Raw genomic sequence first — 25,886 nt, 5'->3', positions numbered from 1 at the left:
TATATAAATGTGAGATATCGAAAAATGAAGGTAGTCAAAATATCTTAAAAATGTATAGCGCTAAATTCCTCGGGGAGGAAATACTTACTGCAGGCAACATTCAATCATCTCAATTGCCTTCACATTATCGCCCTCCTCGATGTAGATCTCGGCCAGTATCTTGTAGCTATCGACGTGTTTGCCACACATGATAGACTGTTTGAGGTATTCCTTGGCTTCCGGCAGCCCCGCCTTCGGTTGGCCAAAGTTCCGGTAGAACAGCTCCCCGATGTAGTGGTACACCTCGTGATCCGGCCTTTCCAGAAGCGTTTCCGCCTTCAGGAACACTTCCAGCGATTGTTTGAAGCGACCCATCGAGAATCTGAGCAGCCGAAGCAGTACCGGAAGAAGATGGAAAATGGGGGGCATTAAAAATGTATACTAAACCTAATGAAACCGCCATGCCGTTTGATGTAAGGTATACGTACAATGTTTTCGCAAGCTCCTTGTAGTTCTCGGAGTTCTTTCTGTTCACGATTATCGCTTGCTGGAAACAGTTGATGGCTTCCGCTGGAGAATCTTCATTTCGCAGAATAAGACCCTGGAAGATATGATGAGTAAACAAGAGGTTTTGCTGAGAATGTATTTTATGTTTGCTATAACATTAGAATGGTTCAGTTGAAAAAGATTTCTACGATATTTTTCATTGACATTGATTGTTATGGGATCATAATGGAAAGAATGACTATTTCTCCAACATAAAAAACCATTTCGGGATGATACAAATTACGAATAGAATCGAGAATAAGTTTGCAAACACATTGCATACTTTGAAACCAAATACTAATTTTTCAGGAACCAGAACTTTGTTAAGAATGTGTTTAGAATTAGATTTGAACCTTCGTTTCAAAATCTTACAAATTTACAATAGTGTTTGTATCAAATAAAGTGGAAAATCGTATTTTTAAAGTTTCTTTTTCTTTATGTACACATAAATTTCACATGTTTAAATGATTTTTAAGAAATGTCATAATAATTAAATGAAAGCATGAGAAATTTTAAGCATTCTTTTTTAATTTTATAAGCATTATTGTCATTGTCTGGTCTGCCAATCCACTGTTTGCTAGTCAGTCGCCTAACTATTAATACTGCTAAATTTTCAGGTATTGAATCAGCCATAAACAAAATAGATCAGAATTTTTCATCAGTTTAATTTCAAAGTTTCTCTCTAATTGTGTACCGTAAAACGGGGTAACTTTGATCACCGGGGTAAATTTGACCAACATTAAACTTTTCCACATTATCATCAATAACTCAGTCTGTAGTTTGAATTTTTGAAAACTGTTTTCTGGGTTTGAAAGCCTATTGATTAAGTATCAAATAGGCAAAATTTGGATTGAATTTGAAATTCTTTTCTGTTAGTAAAAAATTTATTTCTCAACCTTAAAATATTTACTTTTTCAAAGGCTCGCAAACAAACAGTTCTCCTGATGATATCAAAAAATATTTAGAAGTTTGTTTAATGTGAAAGATAAACTTTTTTTCTTTGTATATAAACAGTAAGGCGTTATTTTTATAGTCATTTAATGATACATTTTTGATATTTAAAAAATAAGGACATTTTCCAAGAGCAAGCCCGAATTTAATAAATGGATAGAAACCCTATTCAATCGTTAACTTTGAAGAAAAAATTAGAATGAATATAGTGGGAGGGCCTAGGGGAATGTGTGAATGTAAAATTTCATTTGTATTTTGAAGCTCAAATTTTTTAGCAATTCTTATAATTTTTGCCCCTAAATGTAGGCAGCATAATAGTTATTTTTTCGATTATAAATATTTTCAAAATAAAACGCTGAAAACCAAGATAGAATTGATAAATTAGCATATATAAATATTGTGAAGGTGATTTGTATCCATTATGATCAAGAAAATTCGCTAAAACTGTCAGAATAGAGACTGATCAATGTCACCCCTAAGCAGCATATTCTGAACAGAGACGAAAACGATTTTTTAATTAAATTTAAAGTAGTCTCATAAATTTCTGCATCCATGTTTTACGTTCATAGGAGTCCAGTACTGGTTTTAAAAATATAAAACATGCCACATTCTATTTCAGACAAAAATTAATCGGAATATATTGAAAAAAGTGATCAATATTACCCCGGATTACGGTACCTGATAATGTTTTAAAGAAAACAACCAGAAAAATTGTGACCTTACTAAAGGGGGCCTCCTCCAAAGAAAAGAAATATGTTTGAGTTATTCAGAAACTATTAAAGCAAATAGTACCAAATTTGGCAAGCAAAGGTAATTGAGTAGACGAAATATTTCGTGAAAGGTTCAACACCTCTATCTTTTTCCAAAGCAGAGATAGGATGAGGGGAGAGCGGCTCTCATGCAATTTTCCACACAACTTGATAGCTGTTCGATATAATTGAACCATATTTAGCATGGGAGGGTATTTGGATACGACAAAAGTCTCTATGATTGTTTAAACTTCATCCTTCTTCATCAAAGAGATTGAAAGAGGGGAGCGGGCTCCCATACATTTTTTACTACTAATCGAGCCAGTGGAACCAAATACGGCAAATTAGGTTGTTAGGGTATGAGAAAAGTTTCTATGATAGTTTGACACCCCTCCTTTCTTCCAGTGGAGTCAAATGAGGGCAAACATTCTCACATACAACTAATTTGGATAACTCAAGAAATAACCAAACAAATGGAACCAAATATGTCATGAGAAGATTTTAAGATATGAAAAATATTTCTATGGCTTTTCAAGACCTCTCATTATTCCATTGAGGAGATAGCTCGCGAATATTTTTTTACATAACTCGAGAAATATTCAAGCAAATGGAATTTTCGCATTAAAAAGTATTTGGGTACAATAAATGTTTCTATGATTATTCGACAGCCTTCCTTCCTTATGGAGGGGAAACGGGAAGAGCAAAGGCAGCTTTTATACATACAGTCATTACACTTAACATTTTCTTTGATGATCTAAATGCCTCCTTTTTTCAGTGCAAAATGAGGCGTGTGACGTGGTTCAGTTATCACGTTTTGCGCCATGGGATCCATATTCATGTGACGGGTGTATTTCCTGGGAGGCCCCGTCACATAAAAAACGTGTGACGCTCTCTTACTCAAATTTGTCGCTCAGTTTAGTCACACATTGCAAATCTGGGATTCTCCGTCTTTTAAATTATCAAAATACTAAATCATGTTAGAAAGTTATCGAGTAGAAATTATCATAAAAATTAAGCATTTAAAAATTTATCATATTTCAGACTCTTGGAGCAAAAGTGTAATTTTTTTAAAAAACTGAGATAAGCATCTTGAATGCCAGACTGTCCGGTTTTATCCGGCTTTGCCTGGAAATTTAATACTTTTGCCCAGATATCATTGAAAAAAGCCCGGATTTTGAACGGGTTGATTCAGTTTATTCGCCAAAATCAAACTTAAAAAAAATCTGTTGTATTTTTTATTAATGCGTTTAAAACGAAAATTTTTGCGCACGTTTTATGAAAATAATAATAAAAGGTTTTTTGGAAGCATAAAACACAATTCAAAATCTGCTGATAAGTTTTGATGAAAAAATATTTTTTTCATGTTTGTTTTTTTTTGTTTTTGTTTTAAAATTCCTGGGCTTTGACCTAATTTTTCCGGATATTGCCCGGATTTTCGATCGAAAATATTGAAATCTAATGCCTGGATTTTGCCAGGTTTTTATTTAAAATTGCCAGGATTTGTCCGGCCCGGAAACGTGTATAAAAATTTCTGGCAACCTTAATCTAATTCGAGTCCTTGACCGCCAAACATCATATGCTATTTAAATCATAATTTCTTCAACTGTTTTCTTATGTTTCGCTCTCTGTGAAATAACCCTGAAAGTCACATTTTATTGAAGGCAAAGGGGTGTAAGTGCAGCAATGGATGTGACTGGAAGTCCCTTTCCAATGCCCAATAGATCAGGAAAAGGTGCACAAAACATGCAGTGATCGAAATTTAGTGGAAAAATACCATACAAGAATTACTATAAAATTTATCCTGATGAAAAACCGTTGTTTGCAGAGATTGGCTAGAAGTTGACGAGACAAGGTTGATCTTCAGGCATAAAATCTCTTAACTTACTGCAGCAGGGTACATTTCCCATCAAAACAGCAAAAAAAAAACTAATATAATATATTATACAAAAATTAATTGACTGTTATAGAAATAAATATTCGTGTTTTCATACTCATATCAATAAGATCAAATCGCTTGATTGTGAGAATCTTTGGTGGCAAAGGAGTATAAGTGCCAAAATAAAAATAATGTGGTGCCTCAATTAACATCAAATAAAAGTTGTTTTTAGGAAAGATGTTGTAAAATACTTTGTTTTATTTTTAGAAGGTCATTCTCATAAAAAAAATCATTTAAAATATGTCTGGAATTCACTGGAACACAACGAATTTCGAGTGCTTTTTTTCTCGAAATCAGCATTTTAAACTTATACTATACCTTCCCTTAGGCTCGAAGAGCCTCGTTCGAATTGTAATTTATAATTCAAGTTGCAGTTCTTCACTACTATTAGTTTGTTTTCAACCCTCTAATGGATAGTGTTGTTTTTAATACATCACTTGTCAAAAGCCAAATATCTTGAAAACGCATGGATATTTTTGAGTGATGTATTCACAAAAAATGTTCTAAAGGTAAAAAGAAATTAGTCCATGGTATTATTATTACGATATTTGTTATGTACGTGTGAAGTACTGAACAGAGTGTGTAAAAATTGTATAAATCAAATTTATTTATTTTTTTTGAAAAATGTATGTAGTTATTGAAAATAGATGTTATTTCTTTAGTTTTAAAAATTTTAACGATTTATTGAATCTCAATCAATCACAAACACCTTCCTGCACCCAATCTACAAGGTTTGGGAGAATTTTGGAATTTGTTTTGAAATGAATTAAGAATTTCAATAAATACTTTTCAACTTTGATAGGCCATAACTTTTTGTAATATTCAAAATAACGACTACAAACCTGTTGAGTTGTGTTATTCGAATAAAATTGTTACTACTGCTTTTCTCATTTTAAAAAAAGTCATGCATAAAAGGGTAAAATATGGCGATATCAATTTTTTTTCATTTTTGTTACTGAGAAAATAAAATTTTAACTTAAGATTGAGAAGATTTTCTAATTCGCTTAATGTCAGTTGGATCATTTTTTTTTGAAGTTTTATTCGCTAGAGCGAAAGCATAAAATAAAATTGCGATGATTTTAAATACATTTTCACTTTTTAAAGTTAAAAGATTGAATAACATATTATTTCTATATGAAAAAAAAAAAATTAACAAGCTATATGTCATGTCATTTGAAGGCTCGTTCATGTTGAATTAAGGTGGGTAACTATCAACTTTTATTTTGAAATTACACTGCATTTTTTCGTTTGAACTAAAACGTTCAAAGAAAATTCAACCTTACTGAAGTTCAATTATTGGAAAACCATGGCATTACGTAGCTATAAATTTCTGGTCGTCCTAGACAAAACTTTATAGAAAATAGAAAATTTAACTAAGATCATTTAATCACAACATTTTATGATAACAGAGTTAATAAAATTCTTCATATAACAATTTTATGAATATTGTACGGTTTTTGTCACTTTAATTTTTTTCGTTGTTTTTACTAAGCCAAAACTTCATTTACATCGTATGGATGGGTTTTTTTTAACAACTTTCAAAAACGCGGTGTTTTTGAACAAAATTTTGCATTGTCCACAACAAACTTCAAATTAAACCCGTGAACCTGAATTGAATTTTGCACAACTGATGGATCCGCTTTCACTTTACTTTGTCACGAATTTTGACGTTTCCTGTAATATGCGTGAGGTGAGATACCCACATCAGCTCTACAAAAATTTAATTTTTTGAACTTTTTCTATTCAGATTAGAATGTTTCAGAAATATCACACATTTTGCAATAAAATTGTACGGAGTGACTTCTGTTTAAATTAAACTTGAACAGCATTTTTGGTGCCTTTGGTTCAGATTTTGGCGTCCTGAACTCGAACCATATGATATGGAACCATATGGTGACACAGCATTTGAAACTTATAAAATTAACCAGTTTTGATTAAAATCAATCTTTAATAACTGATAAACACACCAACCTGAATGAAAATCAAAAACAGTTATAAACCTTTCAATTTCCAAACAATGCTTTAAAAATGGAGTTAATCCTCAAAAAAATTAAAATCATAACTTATTCGGAAATCACATAAAAACGATTTTTGGGATTATAACATTAAAATTTTTAACTATTTTTACAACTTTGCTGAAGACTGCAAACCTTTTTGCAATATTATTTTAAGAATTAGCAATAAATCCTTTTGACTTAATTTTTTTTTTTCAATTGAGAGTTTTAAGGATCTCATTTTTAGAGAAATATAAGCAAATAAGTTAACTCCTTAAACTTTCTTCTCAGTAGTCAAAATGACAAGCCGGCTTAGCGAACATTATTTTAAATGCCTAATAGTTTTGTTTTCCAAATCCAAACAAATTTTTTAAATGAATTTTTAACGATTTTAGAAGTTATCTCGAAAACAAGAGTTGATAGAAGAAAAACATAATTGCAAATTTGAAATTTGCTCCCCCAAATGTCAAAATTTGCTCTTAAATTTTAACACATTAAGGCCGCGGAAATATCTAATCGAGAAACACCAAAATTCGGCATTCCATATCTCAGAAATCATAGCATGAACACCGCAAATTTGACATTTTTGAGTAACAGCAAGTGTTGTGTTTAATTTTATCAAATGAAATTAAAAAAAAAGAACACTTAAGTTATGCTTCAAAGTGTAGAACACTTGCGGTGAGCGAGAAAACGAGATATCGCGTATTTGGTTCGCAATGTGTTAAAATGTCAAACATCGTAATATACATTTGTTTACGTTTATGTATCTTTGATTTAAAATTTTATCAAAAAATACAATTAGAGTAAAAACTATTGGAAGCACTTTGTAGGAACGACTTTAAATGAACAAAAAGGGGAGAGCGGGAAAGCTTTTTCAATCATTGTTTAATATATCTAATCAGTATTTGCCTTTATTTGTTTCAAAAGTACTTTAGTTTTTAGAAAAATTATGTTTTACTTGTATGGAACTTCCCTCCTATCTATATATATAAAATGAATTTCTGTCTGTCTGTCTGTCTGTCTGTTCCCTATAGACTCGGAAACTACTGAACCGATTTGCGTGAAACTTGGCAGGTGGGGGTATTGGAGGCCGGGGAAGGTTCCTATTATGGTTTGAGACCCCTCCCTCTCTCATGAAGGGAGGGAGGGGCCTCGCAATCAAAAGTAAATTTTTAGCATAACTCGAAAACCCATCAAGCAAATGGTATCAAATTTGGCTTGGGGTGGTATTTGGGAACGAGGAATATTTCTATGAACATAAGGTACCCCTCCCTCCTTTCACTTTGGTGATAGGAAGGGGAGAGGGGGGCAACCTTACAATTTCTCATATAACTCGAAAACTAATCAAGATATTGGAACCAAATTTTGCATAGGAAGGTATTTGGATACGAAAAATATTTCTATGATTATTTGAGACCCCTCCCCCTTCCATCTCCCCTTTCCAGTAGGGAGATACAAAGGAGGGAGGGGGCCTCATTCATATTTTTTTACATAACTCAAAAACTAATAAAGCAAATGGAACCAAATTTGGCATGGGAAGGAATTTCGATACGAAAAATATTTCTATGATTTTATGAGACCCATCCCTCTTTTCAGTAGGAATATATAAAGGGGGGATGGGGTCTCTTTTATAATTTTTCACATAACTCGAAAACTAATTAAGCAAATGGAACCAAATTAGGCATGGGCGGGTATTTATGAACGTTACATGTTCTAATGATTGTCTGAGACCCCTTCCTTCTTCCAGCGGGGGGAAAGGAAAGAGGGAGGGCAGTTTCATACAATTTCACTGCATAACTCAAGAACTAAAACAGCAAATGGAACCAAATTTGGCATGGAACGATACTTGGGTACGAGAAATGCTTCTATAAACATTTGATATCCCACACTCCTTGAAAGAGGCGGATGAAAAGGGGGAGGAGAGGTCTCGCTTACAATTTTCAGTATGACTGGAGAGTTGATCGAGCAAATTGAACCATATTTGGCATATGATGGTATTTGGATACGAGAAATGTTTCTATCATAAATTGAAGTCCCATCTTTTTTCAGTGGAAAGATATTAAGGGGGAAAGGGGGGCTTCCATACAATTTTTTTGCATAGCTCGAGAATTGATCGAGCTAATGATACCAAATTTGGCATCAAAAAGTAATTGAGTACACGTTTTTGAGTACAAAAATACTTTTTCTATATGAAACAATTCCTTTCTTGAAGTAGGATGATGGAATTGGGAATATAGGAAGCGAAGAGGAAGCTTACATTTAACTTTTTTTTAATAAAATCCGAGAAATAGACAAAATTTCATATGGAAAATTATATGTTTCTACGATTGTTATAGACCATTACGCTTTACAATGTAGAGAGGGGAAGAAAGAAGGAGGCTCCATATACATTTTGTTGTAAAACTTAAAAACTTAAAAACTTATCAACCAATGGAACTATATTTGATATAAGAGAATTTTTGGGAACGAAAAAAATGGGTATGATTATTAAAGATCAGGACCTCAATTCAGCAGGGGGTGAAGGGAAGGACAGGGGAGGGGGCTCTCTTATCACTTTTTTAGCATAAATCCAGAACATATAAAAAAACAACCATATTATATAAGTTAGATTGTTTGCGTACGATCAATTTGAGACCCTTCAGACAGATTAAAATTATCAGATCATTAACACAAATTTATAGAGCAAGATTCAGAATATTAGTTTAAGTTATCTGTTTGTTGCAATTCGAAACTCAGCTTCAGCTGCGGATATGTTATAATTTGATTTAAAATAATGCCAATAAAACAATAAAAATTTGAATAATTTTTGAAAATATCATTTGATTTTTAAAGGTGTAGCAAAGCACACCGGGTCAGCTAGTTCCCCATAAAAAAGAGCAGGTGTAGAATTAACATAGAAACATTTCTCGTAACTAAATAGCATACCATTCATCATTAGTTTTCAATTTATATGAAAAAATTTATTAAAAAGCCTCCGTCTTTCTCTTGCCTTCCCTAAGAAAGAAGGGATGCCTCGTATGAGCATAAGAGCAATTGTATGAGAGCCTTTTTTCCTTTCTATCTCTCCTATGTTAGGATAGAGGGGTCTCAAATCATCATTGAAATATTTCTCGTACTCAAATAGCCTCCCAAGAAAAATAACTTTCTTTTGCATTATAAGGTCTAGTTATGCTAAAAAAAAAGGAATGGAGCATCCCTTCTCCTTTCTAATCTTCCCACTATAAGGAATGAGAAGTTTCAAATGGTCCTAGAAACATTTCTCGTAACCAATAGCCCTTCAATGCAAAATTTCTTTCAAATAGGTAATCCAAATCCTCATACAATTTTTTCTCGTACTCAAATATCCTACTTTTTTTGTGCCAAATTTGATCATAATCGTTTGAAAATCGTTCGAGTTCTGCAATATTTTGTAACGAATCCCCCCCCCCCCCCTTCCAACAAAAGGATTAAATAAATGTATTTATCCGAGCATAAGAACAACATATAAACCAACATAATGAATCATTTAATTATGTTAAAATCATAGCTTGTGGAGAGTCGTGGGCCAAATTATGTGGGGTTTCTTAGGCCATCATTTATTTGGTGTTTTTATACATGTTCATAACTTAAAATATATTTCCTATCTGTTAAGTTTTCTTATGACAAATGAAGAGTAATGAAAAATACTTTGACAAAAATTTATTCAATGCGGTAGAGACGAACTAAAACCTATACAAGGAATTTTTCCAAAACGTTCTCAAGCCCGGTTTTTGGAACATTTCGATCAGACGAAATTCTCTTTCTACTTGCTCGCCTAAATTAAATGAATGATGAAATTGCGGGTATGGATCAACTCATAAATTTTGCATGTTATTTGGTAATTTTAGATTTTATGGCCCACAATTTGCCACCATTTTCCAAAATTCAAAAAAAATTTTTTTAAACAGTTAGAACTCGGGGAAATGAGTTTATTAAAAAAAACTTAAATATTCAGATGATACGTTAGAAATCTAGAAAACTATACGATTTAAAAAAGATATACACCATCTTAGCCGATTCAGGCTTTACAGACTGAGTATAAATGACGTGGACAACTAAAGGTTAACATTTAATACACCCAATACCGAGATGGGAATCGAACTAATGCCATTAGTGGATCAGCGATTACCATCTTACTACGCTAATCACTCGACCATCGAGACGTGTAAAACGTCTTTTAAAATACAGAAATTATGAAGAAAAGAGAAAATATGGTCAAGTCCATGTAGCTCAGTCGGTAAAGCGTTGGAGTTCTAATCTGGACGAAAAATCTACTTGTTTTGAAATCCCTTAGAAAAAAAAAGAAAAAAAAATTGGCTCAAAATACCCCACTCTCAACATTTTTTTTAAATAAAAAAAATTCTGTTAACAAAAGAAAATGAATACCTTGTTATTTTTGAAGGGTTCACAAATAAACCACCGATTTTTTATACTTTCGTGACTGTTGATCCTCATCTGCATAAATTTTGCAATTTACAAATGGCTATACGAATACAATTTTTGGTGAAGGAAAATCCAATGGCAAAAGCTAGGCGATAGAAATCAAATCAACTTAATAAAAAGTTCAGATTGATCAATGTTTTGTTATAAAAAACAATACAAAGGTACTTTTTCAGAGGTTGATTAAGTTTTGTGCATAATAATCCAATATTCTGGTCACTAGTCACAAAATGCTCTTTTGCAGCTATGTCAATGGTACAGAGTATATTGATGCACCTGACCCATTCTAAGTATATCTTCTTATCCTCAACAAGACCCACTAACCTTGACGTAGTACAGGTATTCTTTGTCATAATTTATCGTCAGCTGCCGGTCGATGAGTTTCTTGCAGAGGATGTAATCCTTCCTGGTGAAGAGCCCGTGGATCAACCAGTTCATGTTACGATTCGTTGCCACCTTCATTCTGGCAGCGCCGCCTGTCGAAGTCAAAGAAGATGCTGCCGTTTCCATTTCCATCCGTTTCGGTTCCGTTCAGTTCCGGTTCCGGTGAAACGTTCCGGGGAATACGCGCGCACGAGACAGAAACAATCAAAGGATGTAATTAGTCAGACTGTTGAAATCCAAACGCAGCCAATTATCTCGAAACCGAGCTCTGGACCAACATCGTGTGGTCTCTTCTTTCTCTGTAGCTATCGAACGCTGGGGATGAAAAACGGCCCTCTACTAAGATCTGGTCCGGAATCCTTTCGCTTGTGTCGGTTTTGCGCGGATGAAGTGAACCGAAATTTGACTGACTGGCGAAAATTGTCTTGCGATGTGGTTTTTCCTTTTCTGTTCGAAACATGATTCTCCTCCTTCCCTTCCAAGAGGAGCGCTAAAAACACAGAAAACCAACCGAAAAAAGGCCCACTGGAGAAGAGTAACGACAAGTAACTTACCCGTCGAAGCCTGAGGATACTTAGGGCCAACGGACGAAGAAGTAGAAGAAGAACCTCCACCCGTGCGTCCATTGCAATACACGTACTGGCTGCCCGTACTCGAGGAGGTCATTTGGTCGCAAATTTATTTCTTCCGGTCACGAATTTTTGCCGTCTGCTGGATTTTCGCTGGGAACGAGAGCAAGCTGTTGTTGTTTTTACATTTGGCGACCGTTTGTTTGGGACTTGACACGTTCCCATAGAAACCCGTTGCACCATTCGAAACGGTAGGCCCTCTTTTGGCTCAGCGGCGGCTTAGTGCGTTCCCCGAGATGGTGTGTATAGAAGGTTCCAATTTTCCGAAAGGACTTGTGTGACTTTTTTTTGTCCCGAAACCTATTCTTTAGATACGAAGAAACTTAAATCCGATTAAGCACTTTTTGATGTTTGTCTTTTGAAAACCGCGTCCTTTTGGAAAACATTTGTTCATTATTGGAAATGATACTAGGTCTAATCATGACCCCGTCTATGGTTGAAGTAACCGCGAAACGTGCTGATGAGCTAGTTCAGAGTATTATTTGATGAGTTTTATTTGCGAAACATACTTTTGGCCAAAGGTTAAGGATTCGATTTTGGTCACACGCAATGCAAGGACACCGCTTTTCGGTTTAAGTATTCAAATTGGTTCGAATTGGAACGTTTCGCATTTCATGTCCTTCACAGACTTTCCGATAGTAGGTACGAAAATCTTTTCATCCATTGATATTGGCTAATGAAGCGAAAAACAGTGTTGGATGTCGTCACATAGAGTTTAACACGAGCAGACTTTGATGCCTGAAGCGATAGCATACAGTAACCAAAATTACAAAATAGTAGCATAATTTAGTGTTTTTCCCGATGGCAAAATTAAGTTTCATTTAATCATCAATATTTGTCATAGATGAAGCTTATTCAATACCTCATTAAGGTACCGTCAGCCGAGACATCATGCAACATCAGGGTTAGATGCAACATTTTTATACCACAACACTTATTCAATTTTAATTTTAATTGATATATCTAATGTATGAATGTTATCATTAAAGGATAAAAAAATCAAATCAAATCAAATCAACAAATCATGATAAAAAAATCGAGAAACATTTCTACAAATTATAGCCTATTTCACTTTACGCAGTATGACGGATTGGCTGATATCATTTTCAAAGTTTAGAGTGCTTTTAGTATCCTATGCTAAAATATTTTTCGGACAATGACCCAATTCCCAGAAAATATTTAAGGAGGTATATCGCAGGAACAACAGAATTATTCAAACAATTATACCAGACGAAAACTTACCAAAATAGCATATAGCTACAAAAGTGGAGGCGATATATCTACAGTGACAAGATTCCAACGTTTCGATTTCCCAAAAAATGCAAAATAAACGATTTTAAGTTATTTGAGTAAAACGAAGAAAAAAAATTTCCCGACCGAAATTTGAACTCCAGCCCTCCGAGTTCGCAGTCCGGTATCTTACCACGATGCCAACTTATCACTTGAAAAGATCTACGCTATAGCTCTATTTATAGGTGAGATTTTCTTTTTATGAACCGGTCAAAGGAAGAACGTAAGAGATCGTACAGAGTTTCAATCCATGGACCGCCCATTTTTCGTAAATCAGTTCACTCAAATCGTAATGTCGAATTAGCATATTCCCAACTTTTTGGAGACATATTTACGAATTGACTAAACTGCTATCCGACTCAACTATTTTTGGGCAAAGCTTGTCGTTAATGAATGAAAGAAAACCACTCAATACCAACTTCTTTACGATGATTATTGAAAATGTCTTAATATTCGATTTGGATTATCATTTCTATTACGATTTCATATTAGCTGGGTTGTTTATGTAAATATTTTCATAATTCAGTTACCAGTCCGGGCTAAAATGCTTATCAATGATCCACGCATCACGTGTTTGTTAATCTCAAAATTTCATCCGTCCGAACATTATTTTTTATGATTTCAGCTAGTAAATTTTTTTTACGCTTACGCTTTTCCTTTAAAAAATTATTGACAGAAAAAATGTAAAATTAAATTCGAACGAAACAAAAAACTACTGCAATTGTTGCTTTACGGTTCATTAGAAACAAAATTTGTTGCAATTTACTCTTTTACTTAGTAGGGTGAAAATCGCATGTTTCTGTAAATTTAAAAATAACTGGTGAAACCATAAATTTTTCTGATTGCGTGTATAGAAATGTCAACGCTTGTCCACGGAGAGGGGGGCAGGGTTTTGGGTCATGTCAACGTGGACAAACTTACTTTTAAAATATTTTCTAAAGGTGAATAAATATTAAGATGTTTTAATCAAAACATCAAAAAAATTCTTTAAAGTCGCGAATGCCGGAAAGATGGTAAAACGACTATAATCGAAACAAAAAAAAATCAAAAAAATTCTACGATTGGGAAAAAACTAGCTTATGAAATCCCATCTGATCCCGGAAGTGATTCTTTGTCGCATATTATTAGTGTACAAAATACAATATTTTTACGTCCAGCTAGTGTCAACAAGGTTTGACTAGTAATTCTATCTCTTAAAAATAAAAAGAGTCGTGGACTTGATGGATTTCCTGTAGATGCGTTAAAATATAACAACGAAATTTTCTCTGGTATACTCATGCAATATTTTAATCACATGTTAGTGACAGGAGTTTATCCGGATTGTCTTAAAGTTGCAAAAGTTATTGCCATTTTTAAGGCAGGTGATCCGCATGACGTAAATTACTACCGTCCAATTTCAACCTTAGAGTATGGAGGGGTAAAAGTACGACCTTAGTGCTATCCTATTTTTGGAAAATTATGCAGTTGTTTTTCCAAAAAACCAAGAACAGCATTAGGTTTCTTACACTTTTATCTCTCTTCTAAAAAATTACGAAGATAATCGATCAACGCATTAGATAGCAGTAGTGAAAATGCCTAACTGCTATCAAAACGTACTCTTACCCCACCTCTGGGGCAAAAGTTCGAATGATGTGGGGTAAAAGTACGACCATGCAGAATTCCCACAATTCCGCATGAAGTCCAGAGGAAAATTATTTTATATCAATCTTTGCTTACAGCAGTCACTTCTGTGTTCGCTTGTGATACAAATCCTATACATGGGCGACCAACCTGCGCGAATTTGAAGTTCTCCACTAATTGTCCATATTCATCAGATTTACGAAACGCAGTTCTTATTGAATTTGAGCAATTTTCGCGCGAGCAAGTCTTTGTAGACACAAAAATATGCGCTGTTGTTCCCTGTGAATTTTAGAAAAAAAATTGAAACTTTCCGTTCAAATTTACTTCAGTTGACACTGTATATCCATTCGTACTTTTGCCCAACTTGCAGTTCGTACTTTTGCCCCTTCAAGGTTTCTTGTGATTCACAGTATACTGTGCTAAACAGAGACATATTAATTAAATTCTTTCTTCGGCATTTGCTAGTGGTTGAAAACAACTAAACAGACATATGAGACTTTCGTTGAAAGCAAAAATTTTGATTGCTCAAACATGTTTGCCGTTATTTTAAATATTACATCATTTGGGCGAAAAAGCTGCTTTACCTCATTTTTCTGAGTGTTTTCAATCTTTCCAAACAAAAATTATGTCTGGATGAAGGCAGTCCAAATCACTATCAATCTATGCCAGAGTTTTGAATTTTACTGTTCTCGGTTTGTGATAATCTCAAATCGTACTTTTACCCGACTGGTACTTTTACCTCACCTTACTCTAAGTGTTTTTAGCAAAGTTTTTGAAAAACTTCTAATGAATAGAATTGAAAATTTTCTAAATCAGAAAAATATACTGTACAACTTGCAGTACGGTTTCAGACCTGGATCGAGTACGCTAATTGCTAGTTGATTCTATTATTTCAAAAATTGATTCAAAGAATATCGTTGGTGCTTTGTTCTTGGATCCTAAAAAAGCCTTCGACACACTAAACCACGACATATTATTGTCCAAATTGAATGAATACGGAATAAGAGGTGCTGCTAACAACATCCTTCGCAGTTATTTATCGGAAAGGAAACAATTCGTAGCGATCGAAAATAGTAGAAGCGATTTGAGAAACATTGATATTGGTGTACGTACCCCAAGGAAGCAACATTGGTCCGTTACTTTTTCTTTTGTATGTAATCGATCTTTGTAATTTACCACTTAAAGGCACAGCTCGATTATTTGCTGATGATACATCTATTTTTTATTCAGCTGCATCAACGAATGTAATCACTCAACAAAATGAAAATGATTTGAAGTTACTATCAAAATATTTTAAATGCAACTTGCTTTCTCTAAACTATACAAAAACCAAATATATGTTGTTTCGTTCTTCAGGATTAAAATTTTGTTCGCGTTGAAGTTTCTTTGTTTTGCTGCCAGACGTGCTGAGAACAGTAGCGTCCATTACCAGGTCGCTCAATTGAACCTTTTGGTGTGGGGGAGTGTGGTGGACCGCTAAAAAAAAATCTTAAAATTGCAAAGCTTTCCAGTTTAATTTTAAACAAATAGCAGCCATTTAAAAACAAAAGATAAATATAATAATCTAGAAATTTAATATTTTTTAAAATTATTTTATATCAGGAAATTTTTATTCGTTTTTTTCAAAATCAGCCATTACAATACCAAAAAATTGCAAAAAGTAGTGTTTTCCAACTGTCAAATTAGATTTAGAAAAAAAATTTCAAATCTGTCCACGTGGACATCCGGGGAGGGGGGTAGGCGTTTGCTAAATGTCCACGCTTGTCAGCGGAGGGGGAGCTATGATTGTTTTAATACAATACCCCTTAATTTTTTACATATTGCAGAAAAGTATGTTCGGATTTTAAAATTTTAAACGAAACGGAACCCATGGTATGTGATTTTTTCTGAGGATTCGAATAATGACTTTTTGAGACTTTGCTCGCATTGTAAAATGGAGCTATTGCTGTTTTTACCCTTAGTTCCTCTACATTATTCAACTAATTCAGAAAAAAAAAAATCAAGTTCTGACTTGAGAATTCTGGACCTAATGAGACTTATTTTGTTTTGAGCCACCGAGTGTAAAATATGCCATGCATGAGAGTGTAAAATAGCCATAACTCCATTTTACGATGCGTGCGGTGGCTCAAACAGCTTTAATTCGACTCCTCGGAAAAACACACCAGATAGGTCTCATTCGATTCAAAATTTTCAAGCCCGAACATGCTCTTTTCTCAATTAATTGAACAACATAGGGGAATTCAGGATAAATCGGTCATAACTCAAATTTGGATGCATGCGGTAGCTTGAAGAATTTTCATTCGATTCCTAGGAAAAAAAATAGTTGAGTTTATTTGGTTCAAAATTTTGTAGTTCAAATCAGTGTTCTTCTGTATAGTTTACCAAATATAGTAGAATTCGGTTTTTTTTTTATAAAGGCATTATTTCTCCGTTAGTAAGCTTGTGCGGCGTCTGAAGCTTTGTCCAATCGATTCACCAGACATTTTCATTTAAGGATAGTATATTTTTATAGATTTAGTTCATGAAAAAGGAAAGATATTCAGTTTTTTCGCGGTTGTGAGTTTTAAAAACTTCTTCTTCCATTCAAATTTTAATATGCAATATAAACTCGGTGCGATAATTAAGAAATCTTCCAAATCATCTCATATTTAGCACTGATTCTTGGTGAACCATACAGTATCGAAAAGGCATATGGGAGCCAAGCGGTCTACATAAATAGTTTCTCTTTCGAATGAGTAAGTTTGACTATCAGTCTATAAAATTTTCAATATTTAGCAAAGATGGTTGAAGTGTGTAAAAACTACAACCAAAAATAGATATCAAAAATTAGGTTCTTTAGCCCCTGTTGTTATGCAATTATTATGCAATTTTTCATAACACAAAACTTGTTTGTGATTATAAAACTTCTGTGAATTTTTCTGCAAAAACTAAGTTTTTGGAGGGTTCCATAAAAAAACAACAATTTTTCAACAAGTTTTCTTTCAATGATCACTAATTGAAATTTTGAACATTAAAATAGTTTGAAATGTTTTTCAATAACGAATTAAATTTAAAAATAAATAAAAACAATATTTCGACCCAATACGAGCTCTTATGGAAGAGAAGGTAAAAAAGTTTATCTTAGTTGGTAGTTTTTGCAACAAACTGAATATTTATTTCTGGATCTTGAATCTTAAATTTAAATTGAAATAATTAAAAGAACTCCTATGGATCCATCTGCTGTTCCATGAAAGTCGATTCAAAAATACACAATCCTTTTTTTCCTTTTTTCAATTGTTTTTGAATCCTTAAATTATAACTCGTCATATTACTGGATATTACTGGATATTACTGGATAATTTTCTTTGAAAAATTTATAAACTGACACATAAACTGTTAGCAGGCTCGGTTTCACATAAAAAACAAAAATGGTATGTACTGATTTATCAGAACAAAATGTTCAAAAAAATATCCCCAAACCATCCTAGAAGTTAAAATTGTAAACGCCCTACTAAAAATTCTGCAAAACTATAAATAACTTTATTAATTAAGATTAATCACCGTGAATTTTGTTTTGAAATTATTTTAAGGCATTATCGGTAAATGTTATGTTCTCATAGTGATAACATTTCAAGAATTGAAAATTATAGATGGATAGAAGAAGATAAGAAGAAAGTTACAGGTGTTGAAAATGAGCGAGTAAAAATTAATTTCTGAACTATGGATAACTTAAAAACCCCAGTAATCCCCAAATAGACTCAGTAAGACTACTACAGTGACTATTTCAGCTGAGAAAAGTCGATCGTATGCTTAGAATCCTACTTTCTTCACGTTTCTTGTGTGATCATAATATTAAAGCACTTTTCACACTGACATGACATTTAGAACAAAAATTCAACAATTTTTTGGCTAATTTTTTGTTGTCAAATTTTGCAGGTTCGCAATACCGACGGTAGGTGGCGAACCTACCATTTTTCAGATACAAATACCCTGTAGGAAAAATATTCCTGTTTAGACCGATTTTATCATTGGAATTTTTTTAAAAGTTGGTTGGCAATTTCTTACTGGGAGAGCATTCAGCATTTTTCAAATCGATCGATGCGCACTATGGAATCGATATTGCGTACTATTGGTAAAATTATCCAACAAACGAAATCGAGTATCCAGTCAGTATGGTCAGTGGTTGAAGTGCCCTCCATATGTAAACCAGAATAACGGTTTAACTAGATTTTTGTAAATTTAGGAAACTTAATTTCTAGTTTTATGTTCTTCAAATGGTTTTCTAGTATCTTCTGTGAAAATCTGCGTTGACACTTGAATTTGCTAGCACTCGTTGAAGTTCGAAATATCTTCAACTCTTATTCAAGTATTATATCGATAAATTCATATTCTAATAAGAGAGCGGGGGATTTTTTTTATTATCTGGCGAGTTTGCGCCGGGGGTCTTCGGATTTTCTCCAAAATTAAACATTTTGTTCGTTTCAGCACCATAAAAAAAACATGTGTTTTTGCAGATTTCAAAGACTTTTATTTTTCAAGTTAGCTTACGTTTAAGTTTTTTTGAAAAAAATTACCCCCAAATGCCCATAACTTTGTCAATTTTCATCGTAGAATGTAAAATAGCACATCAAAACGCATTAAAATTTCCCCAGCTATCCAAATAAAATCCCAACAAAAAATTATATATTGTTTTTCGGTATAAAATAAAGTAAATATGTTAAAAACAACGTCCAAAAGTACCGTCTGCACCACCAAAATTTTTGAAACATATTTCATTTTATAGTCCTATTAATTTCACAACTTTCATCTGAAGACACCAAAGTGGGCCAAAAATTCTTCCAAGAGTTATGATAGAAACAGTGACAATAAATCTCTTTTTTAACGTCAAAAACTAACAATTTTCGAACAACTGCACTCACATATAGGAACTTCTTCCCTTATTGTACGTATGTGCACCGGGGGTTACCAAAAAATACCATTTTATAGTTGAATTAGTTTCACTTCTTTCACCTGAAGACACCAAAATGAGCCAATCACTTCTTCAAGAGTTATGGAAGAAATAAGGACCATAATGTATTCTTGCTAAAGCTAATTTTAACAGATTTAACGTACATTAACGATGTGACCATTGTTAAAATCGAGATACCCAGTGTAGGTGCAGAGTTGTAAACAAAGACGTAGATATTATTTTATGGACAAGTCGTTTATCTTCTCTTTTTTAAAAATAGATCAAAAGACAATAAATTAATATTTTTTTTCTAGAGTATGCATAAGAATGAACGTTCCTGTAAATGGTGTTCTGCGTATAAGCGCGAAACTGTGCAAGAATCGTTATACCCTGACGCGGGCGCAAGAATACATTATGGTCCTTATTTCTTCCATAACTCTTGAAGGAGTGATTGGCTCATTTTGGTGTCTTCAGGTGAAAGTTGTGAAACTAATTCGACTATAAAATTGTATTTTTTGTAGATTTTTAACCCCCGGTGCACATGCGTACAATAAGAGAAGAAGTCCCTATATCTGAGTGCAGTTGTTCGAAAATTGTTAGTTTTTGACGGTTAAAAAGAGATTTATTGTCACTGTTTTTATCATAACTCTTGGAGGAGTTTTTGGCCCACTTTGGTGTCTTCAGATGAAAGTTGTGAAATTAACAGGACTATAAAATGAAATATGTTTCAAAAATTTTGGTGGTGCAGACGGTACTTTTGGATATTGTTTTTAACATTTTAACTTTATTTTATACTGAAAATCAATATATATTTTTTGTTGGGATTTTATTTGGATAGCTGGTACAATTTTAATGCGTTTTGATGTGCTATTTTATATTCAACGATGAAATTGAGAATATTATGGGCATTTGAAAAGAGGGTAATTTTTTTAGAAAAAACTTAAACGTAAGCTAACTGGAAAAATAAAAGTCTTAGAAATCTGCAGAACACATGTGTTTTTTGTGGTGCTGAAACGAACAAAATTTTTAATTTTGGAGAAAATCCGAAGACCTCCAGCGCAAATTGTCAGATAATTAAAAAAAAACCAGCAATAAAGACTGATCAATGTATTGATAAGAGAAAAGGTTGCTCTTGGGAGGGAAATCGAATAGATGTTGAAAATTTGAGCTAAGGGATTTGTGTTTTCGACAGCTTTTATCTACATCTATTCTTTTCCTCTACCCAAAGCGCTCTAGCTTTGACTTTTCCACCTAGAATGCTTTCATTTCTGCTTTAATTACACTCTAATTAGAAAATGAATTTGCCGATATGCCATAAAATTAGATAAGAATATATCCCAGCAGCAATCAAAATAAATAACAAATATGTTAAAATTACCCTTGAAGTAAACCTCATAGTCCCAAAATAGTAAAACAGGAAAACAAAATTCAACTTCCAAATTTCATTGAATTGAGAAGAGCTTGTGAACTTATAATTCAACTTACCAAAAAAAAAAAACGAAATGATAAGTTTTAGTTGATTGGTATTCTCCTTTCATGGCGACCGTAACAAAATTTGATGAAGAAATAAAATTTTCGAGTTTACTACTATCACACATCTGACAAGCCAGAATCCAATGATTCGAAGTAAAAACATCATCGTTTGATCAACAAAGGCAATAAGGCAAATTCTTCACTATTTTGACCAGGACATTCAAGGTTTGACTGTAAAGTACCTGCTTCGGTGAAATATTTCACCGAACCAATGACAACATCTCCACGGCAGGTAAGTCTTAAAATTATCAAGTTCATTTTGTGGTTATACGAGCTCCCACACATTATCACCACTATCCACACCTCTTTTGCGCTTTCTTGGGCTTTCGTTTGCCCAGTTCATGATGCCTTCAGTTCACCGGATTTACCGCCATGCGCATGAAACCGTTCATTTCGCCCAATTTCGGCCTGTCGCTCCGACAACAATCCGACTGTCATCTTTGTCATGGCTCATCGTCAAAGCAATGTTGTGCGAAGGGTTGGGTGGCAAATCTGGCAAATCCGACCCGCTTTGACATAGCTGTAGAGGTGATGTTTTGCATTGGCAGCTTGGCGAATCGAACTTTTTATGTTGTCTTGTAGTAACTTTTTTCGGATATCAATTGACTGTAGTAGGGTCGATGAAGTGATTTTACTGCTCTGCTGAATAATCCTGACGGATCGAATTGATGTGTAGAACTCAATAACCTTTTCCAAATGTCGGTGCTGCGGTATTTGGGCGTGCAGAACTGTTCGGTGTTTTCAGTGTGAAAATTCAGTGCTTTGGTGTTATTTCGGTTCAAGTTGGTCGAAGAAAAAACTGTGCTACTTGAAAGTTAAGCTCAAAAGGTGTGTTTTTTACTTCCTTGTGCAAAGGAAAACAATTTTTTTTCCAATGGGTACAGATCCTGCCATGTGTATTTACCATATCAATTAGGGTCAATTAGCAATACGGTTCGAGGAAGCACCGTATTGCAGATACACCTAGTGCAAAATCTCAGCCCCGGTGCAATCGACGAGTGGTATCTCGGTTTCAGATGAAAAGTCAAGTGATATCGTTCGTTCATGGGTTTCAAACGGGTGACAAAATATTTAATTAAAACCCGTCGCCATCGTTCAACTCATTTTGGAAAGAATAATAGGTACACAGCAAGATTGATGGGGAGCACTGATAAGAAGAAAAAATAACATTGATACCATATGTAAACACAAAACGGTCACTTGAAGTGAGCATTTCTACGCATTTCGACTCGAAAATAACTCGGTTTGGTGCCATTTAGTCGCTTCCGTCTGGTCTGGATTCAAGTGGTTAAATCTGCATATGATGGGATTAAGTACATTCATTTCATTTTCCATTCTCTTATGTTAACATAAAATTAGCGTACATAGGAAACGATGAAGAAACAATCGAAAAAGAAGGTGATAGGCTGCTGGTGTTCAAACAAAGATTGATATGGAGTATGGGTAATATCGAAAGCTCATTCCGGTGTTAGTCATGGTTGTTCGGTAGGGTGGTGCTTTAAAATCTGTCGTTCATAATAAATTTTGTAAACTTTTATTTAGATACCACAAAAAGGGGTGAAAAAATCAAAAAACTTATTAAACCACAAACTTGATAAAAATATTTTTATCTTTTTAAACTAAAGTTCAAAATTAAAGATAACATTTAATAAATTTTATTAAAGAAAGTTTCTGGATTTTTTCACTTTAAGATGCTTTAATTTATGTCCGTACATTTCGTATCTTCGTTCAATGGTTAAGCGCAGACAAATCTGATTCCTTAAAATGGGGTGAACAGGGAAAAGAAGGCTAATCGGGACACTACTTACTTACTTAATGCGCCGATCCTCCGGTTCATAGGGCCGTGGTAAAAGACCTCCGCTGTTGACGATCCGGAGCCAGCGTCTTCACCTGGCCCCAGTCAAGATTTTCGTCGACAGTTTTTTTTTATTATTTAAAACATCTTAAAAACTAATTACACATTTCGGTTACATTGGATTATACATGATTTTCTTACAACATTTATCCTAACATATATTAAAATTATAATCAAAATACTTTTTAACTTGCCTGTGATTCCACCTAAATTCCTGAACGCTTTTCTGGAACATAGACAAATGAATATCGGGAAAAATTATCTAGACAAAATGATACGTAGTGAACTACCAACCAGATGGAAGCTTTTTGTTGAGGATTTGATGGATCGATTAATAAAATGTCAATAATGTTTACATAGATTACTCCAAACCGTTTTCTGAGAATCATGTCAACCCATATTTTTACTTCATTAATAGAGCTACAAGTTTCTAGTCGATGTTTATTTGAGTCTACTTCATTTCAAACATCAAAAAGTGTATTATCAATATGACCAATACCGTAGTCATGTAATTTTTTTTATTCGTTATTAAATCATTTATAAGAAAATATATTTTCGATCAATCTAAAACGGACAAAAAGGATAATTCATAACTTTCTAAAACAGGTTCCGTTAGCTTGTGGGTGTATTTCTTCGATTTTAGGCTTAAAAATGTTTCCATAAATTAATCCTCTATAAAGTTGCTTAGTTGTTTCCATCAACGGACTGTCTTTTAAATTCCTGGTTTCAATTACCCATTCTTTGACATTCCTAGTCAACCTCTCTAAGTTTCTGAAACTCAAATATAATTTTTTTCAATATTTCCAATAATTACGTTTCTCATAAACAATGCTTAGCATTTCTGTTCCGGATCAATAAGACCCAAACCACCTCTGTCAATGTCCAAGTAAAGTTGTCTTCTATCTACATGAAAGATGCTATTTTTCTAAATGAAATTTCAGATTGCTGGCTTTATTTTTGCTAGATTTTTGTTTTTTGGCAGATTAATTTAAGCTAAGTACCAAAGTTTTGATAGCAAAAATGTGTTAACGTACCATACTTTACTTATAATACACAAATGGCGAAAACTATTATAGAACATAAAACGATTGATATCCAATATGATTTTTTTTATAATTAAATTCTACACTTTCATTCCATTTTTTTTATAAAAGAAACTCCAAGAATTTTTAAACAATTTGTTTCTGGTATAATAAATGGGCCACCTAAACAATTATTTATTCGAAGAAAACAAGATTTTTCTGCATTTTCTAATTTTTGAGACGTTGGAAAATGAATCAATAAGTTTTAAAACAAGATTAACTTAGCAAGTACCCCTAGTATATTTTCGTCGATTTTCCTGATCATCGGTTTAATGTAAAGAGCAAAGAGTATCATAAAAACTCGAAGGACACCCTTGTCTTACAGACAAATGAATTTTGATTTCTTTAGTAAGAAATTTAGCTAAAACTTTCCAAAAAAAATCATGACTGACAGTGTCAAATGCTTTCGCCAAATCTACACTTAACAAAAACCCTTTAAAGTTAAGACTTTCTGTTGATTTGGTCATTAAACGACGAATATCTTTGAGATTTTCTATACATGAACGCCCTGGAATACATGCGCTTTAACCTGGACCAATCAAGGTTTGTAAGTAATAGTACTGCTATCCTATTTGCCAGGATTTTTGTGAAAATTTTTTAATCTGTATTTAGTAATGAATTTGGTCTTAAGTTATTAAAGTCAAATTGGTTGCCTTTTAGGAATGAGGGTTATTATTCCTGCTGGAAATTCTTTAGGTGGGACACAAGAACTATTCAAATATAAATTGTGAATTTTTTTTTGTCATTTTTCAACAGTTCAAAATGGTTTACGTAAACTCATACGTAAGTCCATCCGGACCTGGTGATTTTTTTCCTTTTTACAGGCTTTTAGAGTTTTTAAAATTTTATCTCCAGTTGTCGGTCTGAGTAACGCTGACTGATCAAAATCGTCCAAAGTATTTCGAGTAGAATTTAAGGCATTATCACTAGCATCTATTATATCATTTCGACTAAAATTTTGAATTTGTTGAGCATAATGATCATAAATCATTTTCCCCTATTCTTACATTATCGGTGATAAACACTCCATCCTCCTCAAGACGTAAACCAAACGATGGACCTCTATGTGTATTATTAGCCAATTGATAAATTGTTACTTTTTCACTTTCTGATATCGTACAAACAGATATTTTCCCCAAGATTTCTCAAACGGTTTTGCTCAAATTCCATAAGTTAACAATTGCAAGATCATCACTTAAGTTTCCCCCCTTAGCCTGCCGTTCTGGTAGATTTAGTAGCTTTTTCTCTAAAACAGCCTTGGCAGCTCGATTACTTTGATTGAATTACCAGCTTTCGGTTTTATAGAAATTCTTAACTTTAGATTTAAAGCAAAAATTCCTCCAAGAGCTTCGGTCTTGTGCATAAATCAGTCTATCTTCCTGTGCCAGAAGAGAAGGGTTAATTTTCCAGTAACCTCTTCTTTTAGTGATAAATTGAGAATCATTGAATCTTATTTTTAAACATACTGCATGGTGATAAGAAAAGGACACAAGTACACTGTATCAAAAAATTGTCCGTACAGCACGTACCTTGACATCCAAACAATCAAAAAGTGCACTTTTTCAGTCAATAAAAATACTACAATTACATCATTCGCTGCAGAAACTAGTCCTTTTTGTAGATCCGTATAAAAAATGTTTATGAATTAAACCTTAAAAATAATCCAATTCATTTAGAATAGAAAGTCCCAAAAACGACGTCAAAAAATTGTCCGTACACTGTGGCCTTTGTCAAATATTAGTCAAGTAAACAGTTATGTGTCAGTCTGTCAAACGTAGAAACGTGAGTTGAATCTCAGCAAAGACAATTTCCAGTGGTCTGAGCGATAAATACGGTAAAATGAACTTTATTTAGCACAAATCAGTAGATTTCAATAATTTGTGGATTAAATTAACAGGAAAATGTCTGCTCCTCACAAAAAAAATACCCGTAGACATCCGGAAACTGATTGTT

The 25,886-nt window shown here is 33.5% G+C and overlaps 2 protein-coding genes across 3 annotated transcripts in view; one reads left to right on the top strand and one right to left on the bottom strand.

Annotated features, from left to right (window-relative positions):
* Positions 1-11,752, bottom strand: part of LOC129755575 (Bardet-Biedl syndrome 4 protein homolog) — a 50,344-nt gene extending 38,592 nt beyond the window's left edge. Inside the window, exons 1-4 of the mRNA XM_055752131.1 lie at positions 11,552-11,752; positions 10,938-11,110; positions 468-580; positions 89-361 (exon numbers count right to left, since the gene is read on the bottom strand). Of these exons, the coding sequence (XP_055608106.1) occupies positions 89-361; positions 468-580; positions 10,938-11,110; positions 11,552-11,663 (671 nt within the window). The 5' untranslated portion in view covers positions 11,664-11,752. The remainder of the gene's footprint in view (positions 1-88; positions 362-467; positions 581-10,937; positions 11,111-11,551) is intronic.
* A 9,727-nt stretch (positions 11,753-21,479) lies between these two features.
* Positions 21,480-25,886, top strand: part of LOC129756314 (solute carrier family 35 member F5) — a 59,077-nt gene continuing 54,670 nt past the window's right edge. Inside the window, exon 1 of one of the 2 annotated variants that reach the window (XM_055753159.1) lies at positions 21,480-21,824. The gene's annotated coding sequence lies outside the window, so the exon portion shown is untranslated. Of the gene's footprint in view, positions 21,825-22,000; positions 22,118-25,886 lie in introns of those variants that run through there. The other variant, XM_055753161.1, reaches the window with a different exon arrangement.

The sequence above is a fragment of the Uranotaenia lowii genome, chromosome 3, assembly GCF_029784155.1.
Source record: "Uranotaenia lowii strain MFRU-FL chromosome 3, ASM2978415v1, whole genome shotgun sequence".
Classification (NCBI taxonomy): Eukaryota; Metazoa; Arthropoda; class Insecta; order Diptera; family Culicidae; genus Uranotaenia; species Uranotaenia lowii.
Note: the sequence above shows the minus strand (reverse complement) of the source record. Positions and strands in the feature narration are given on the sequence as shown.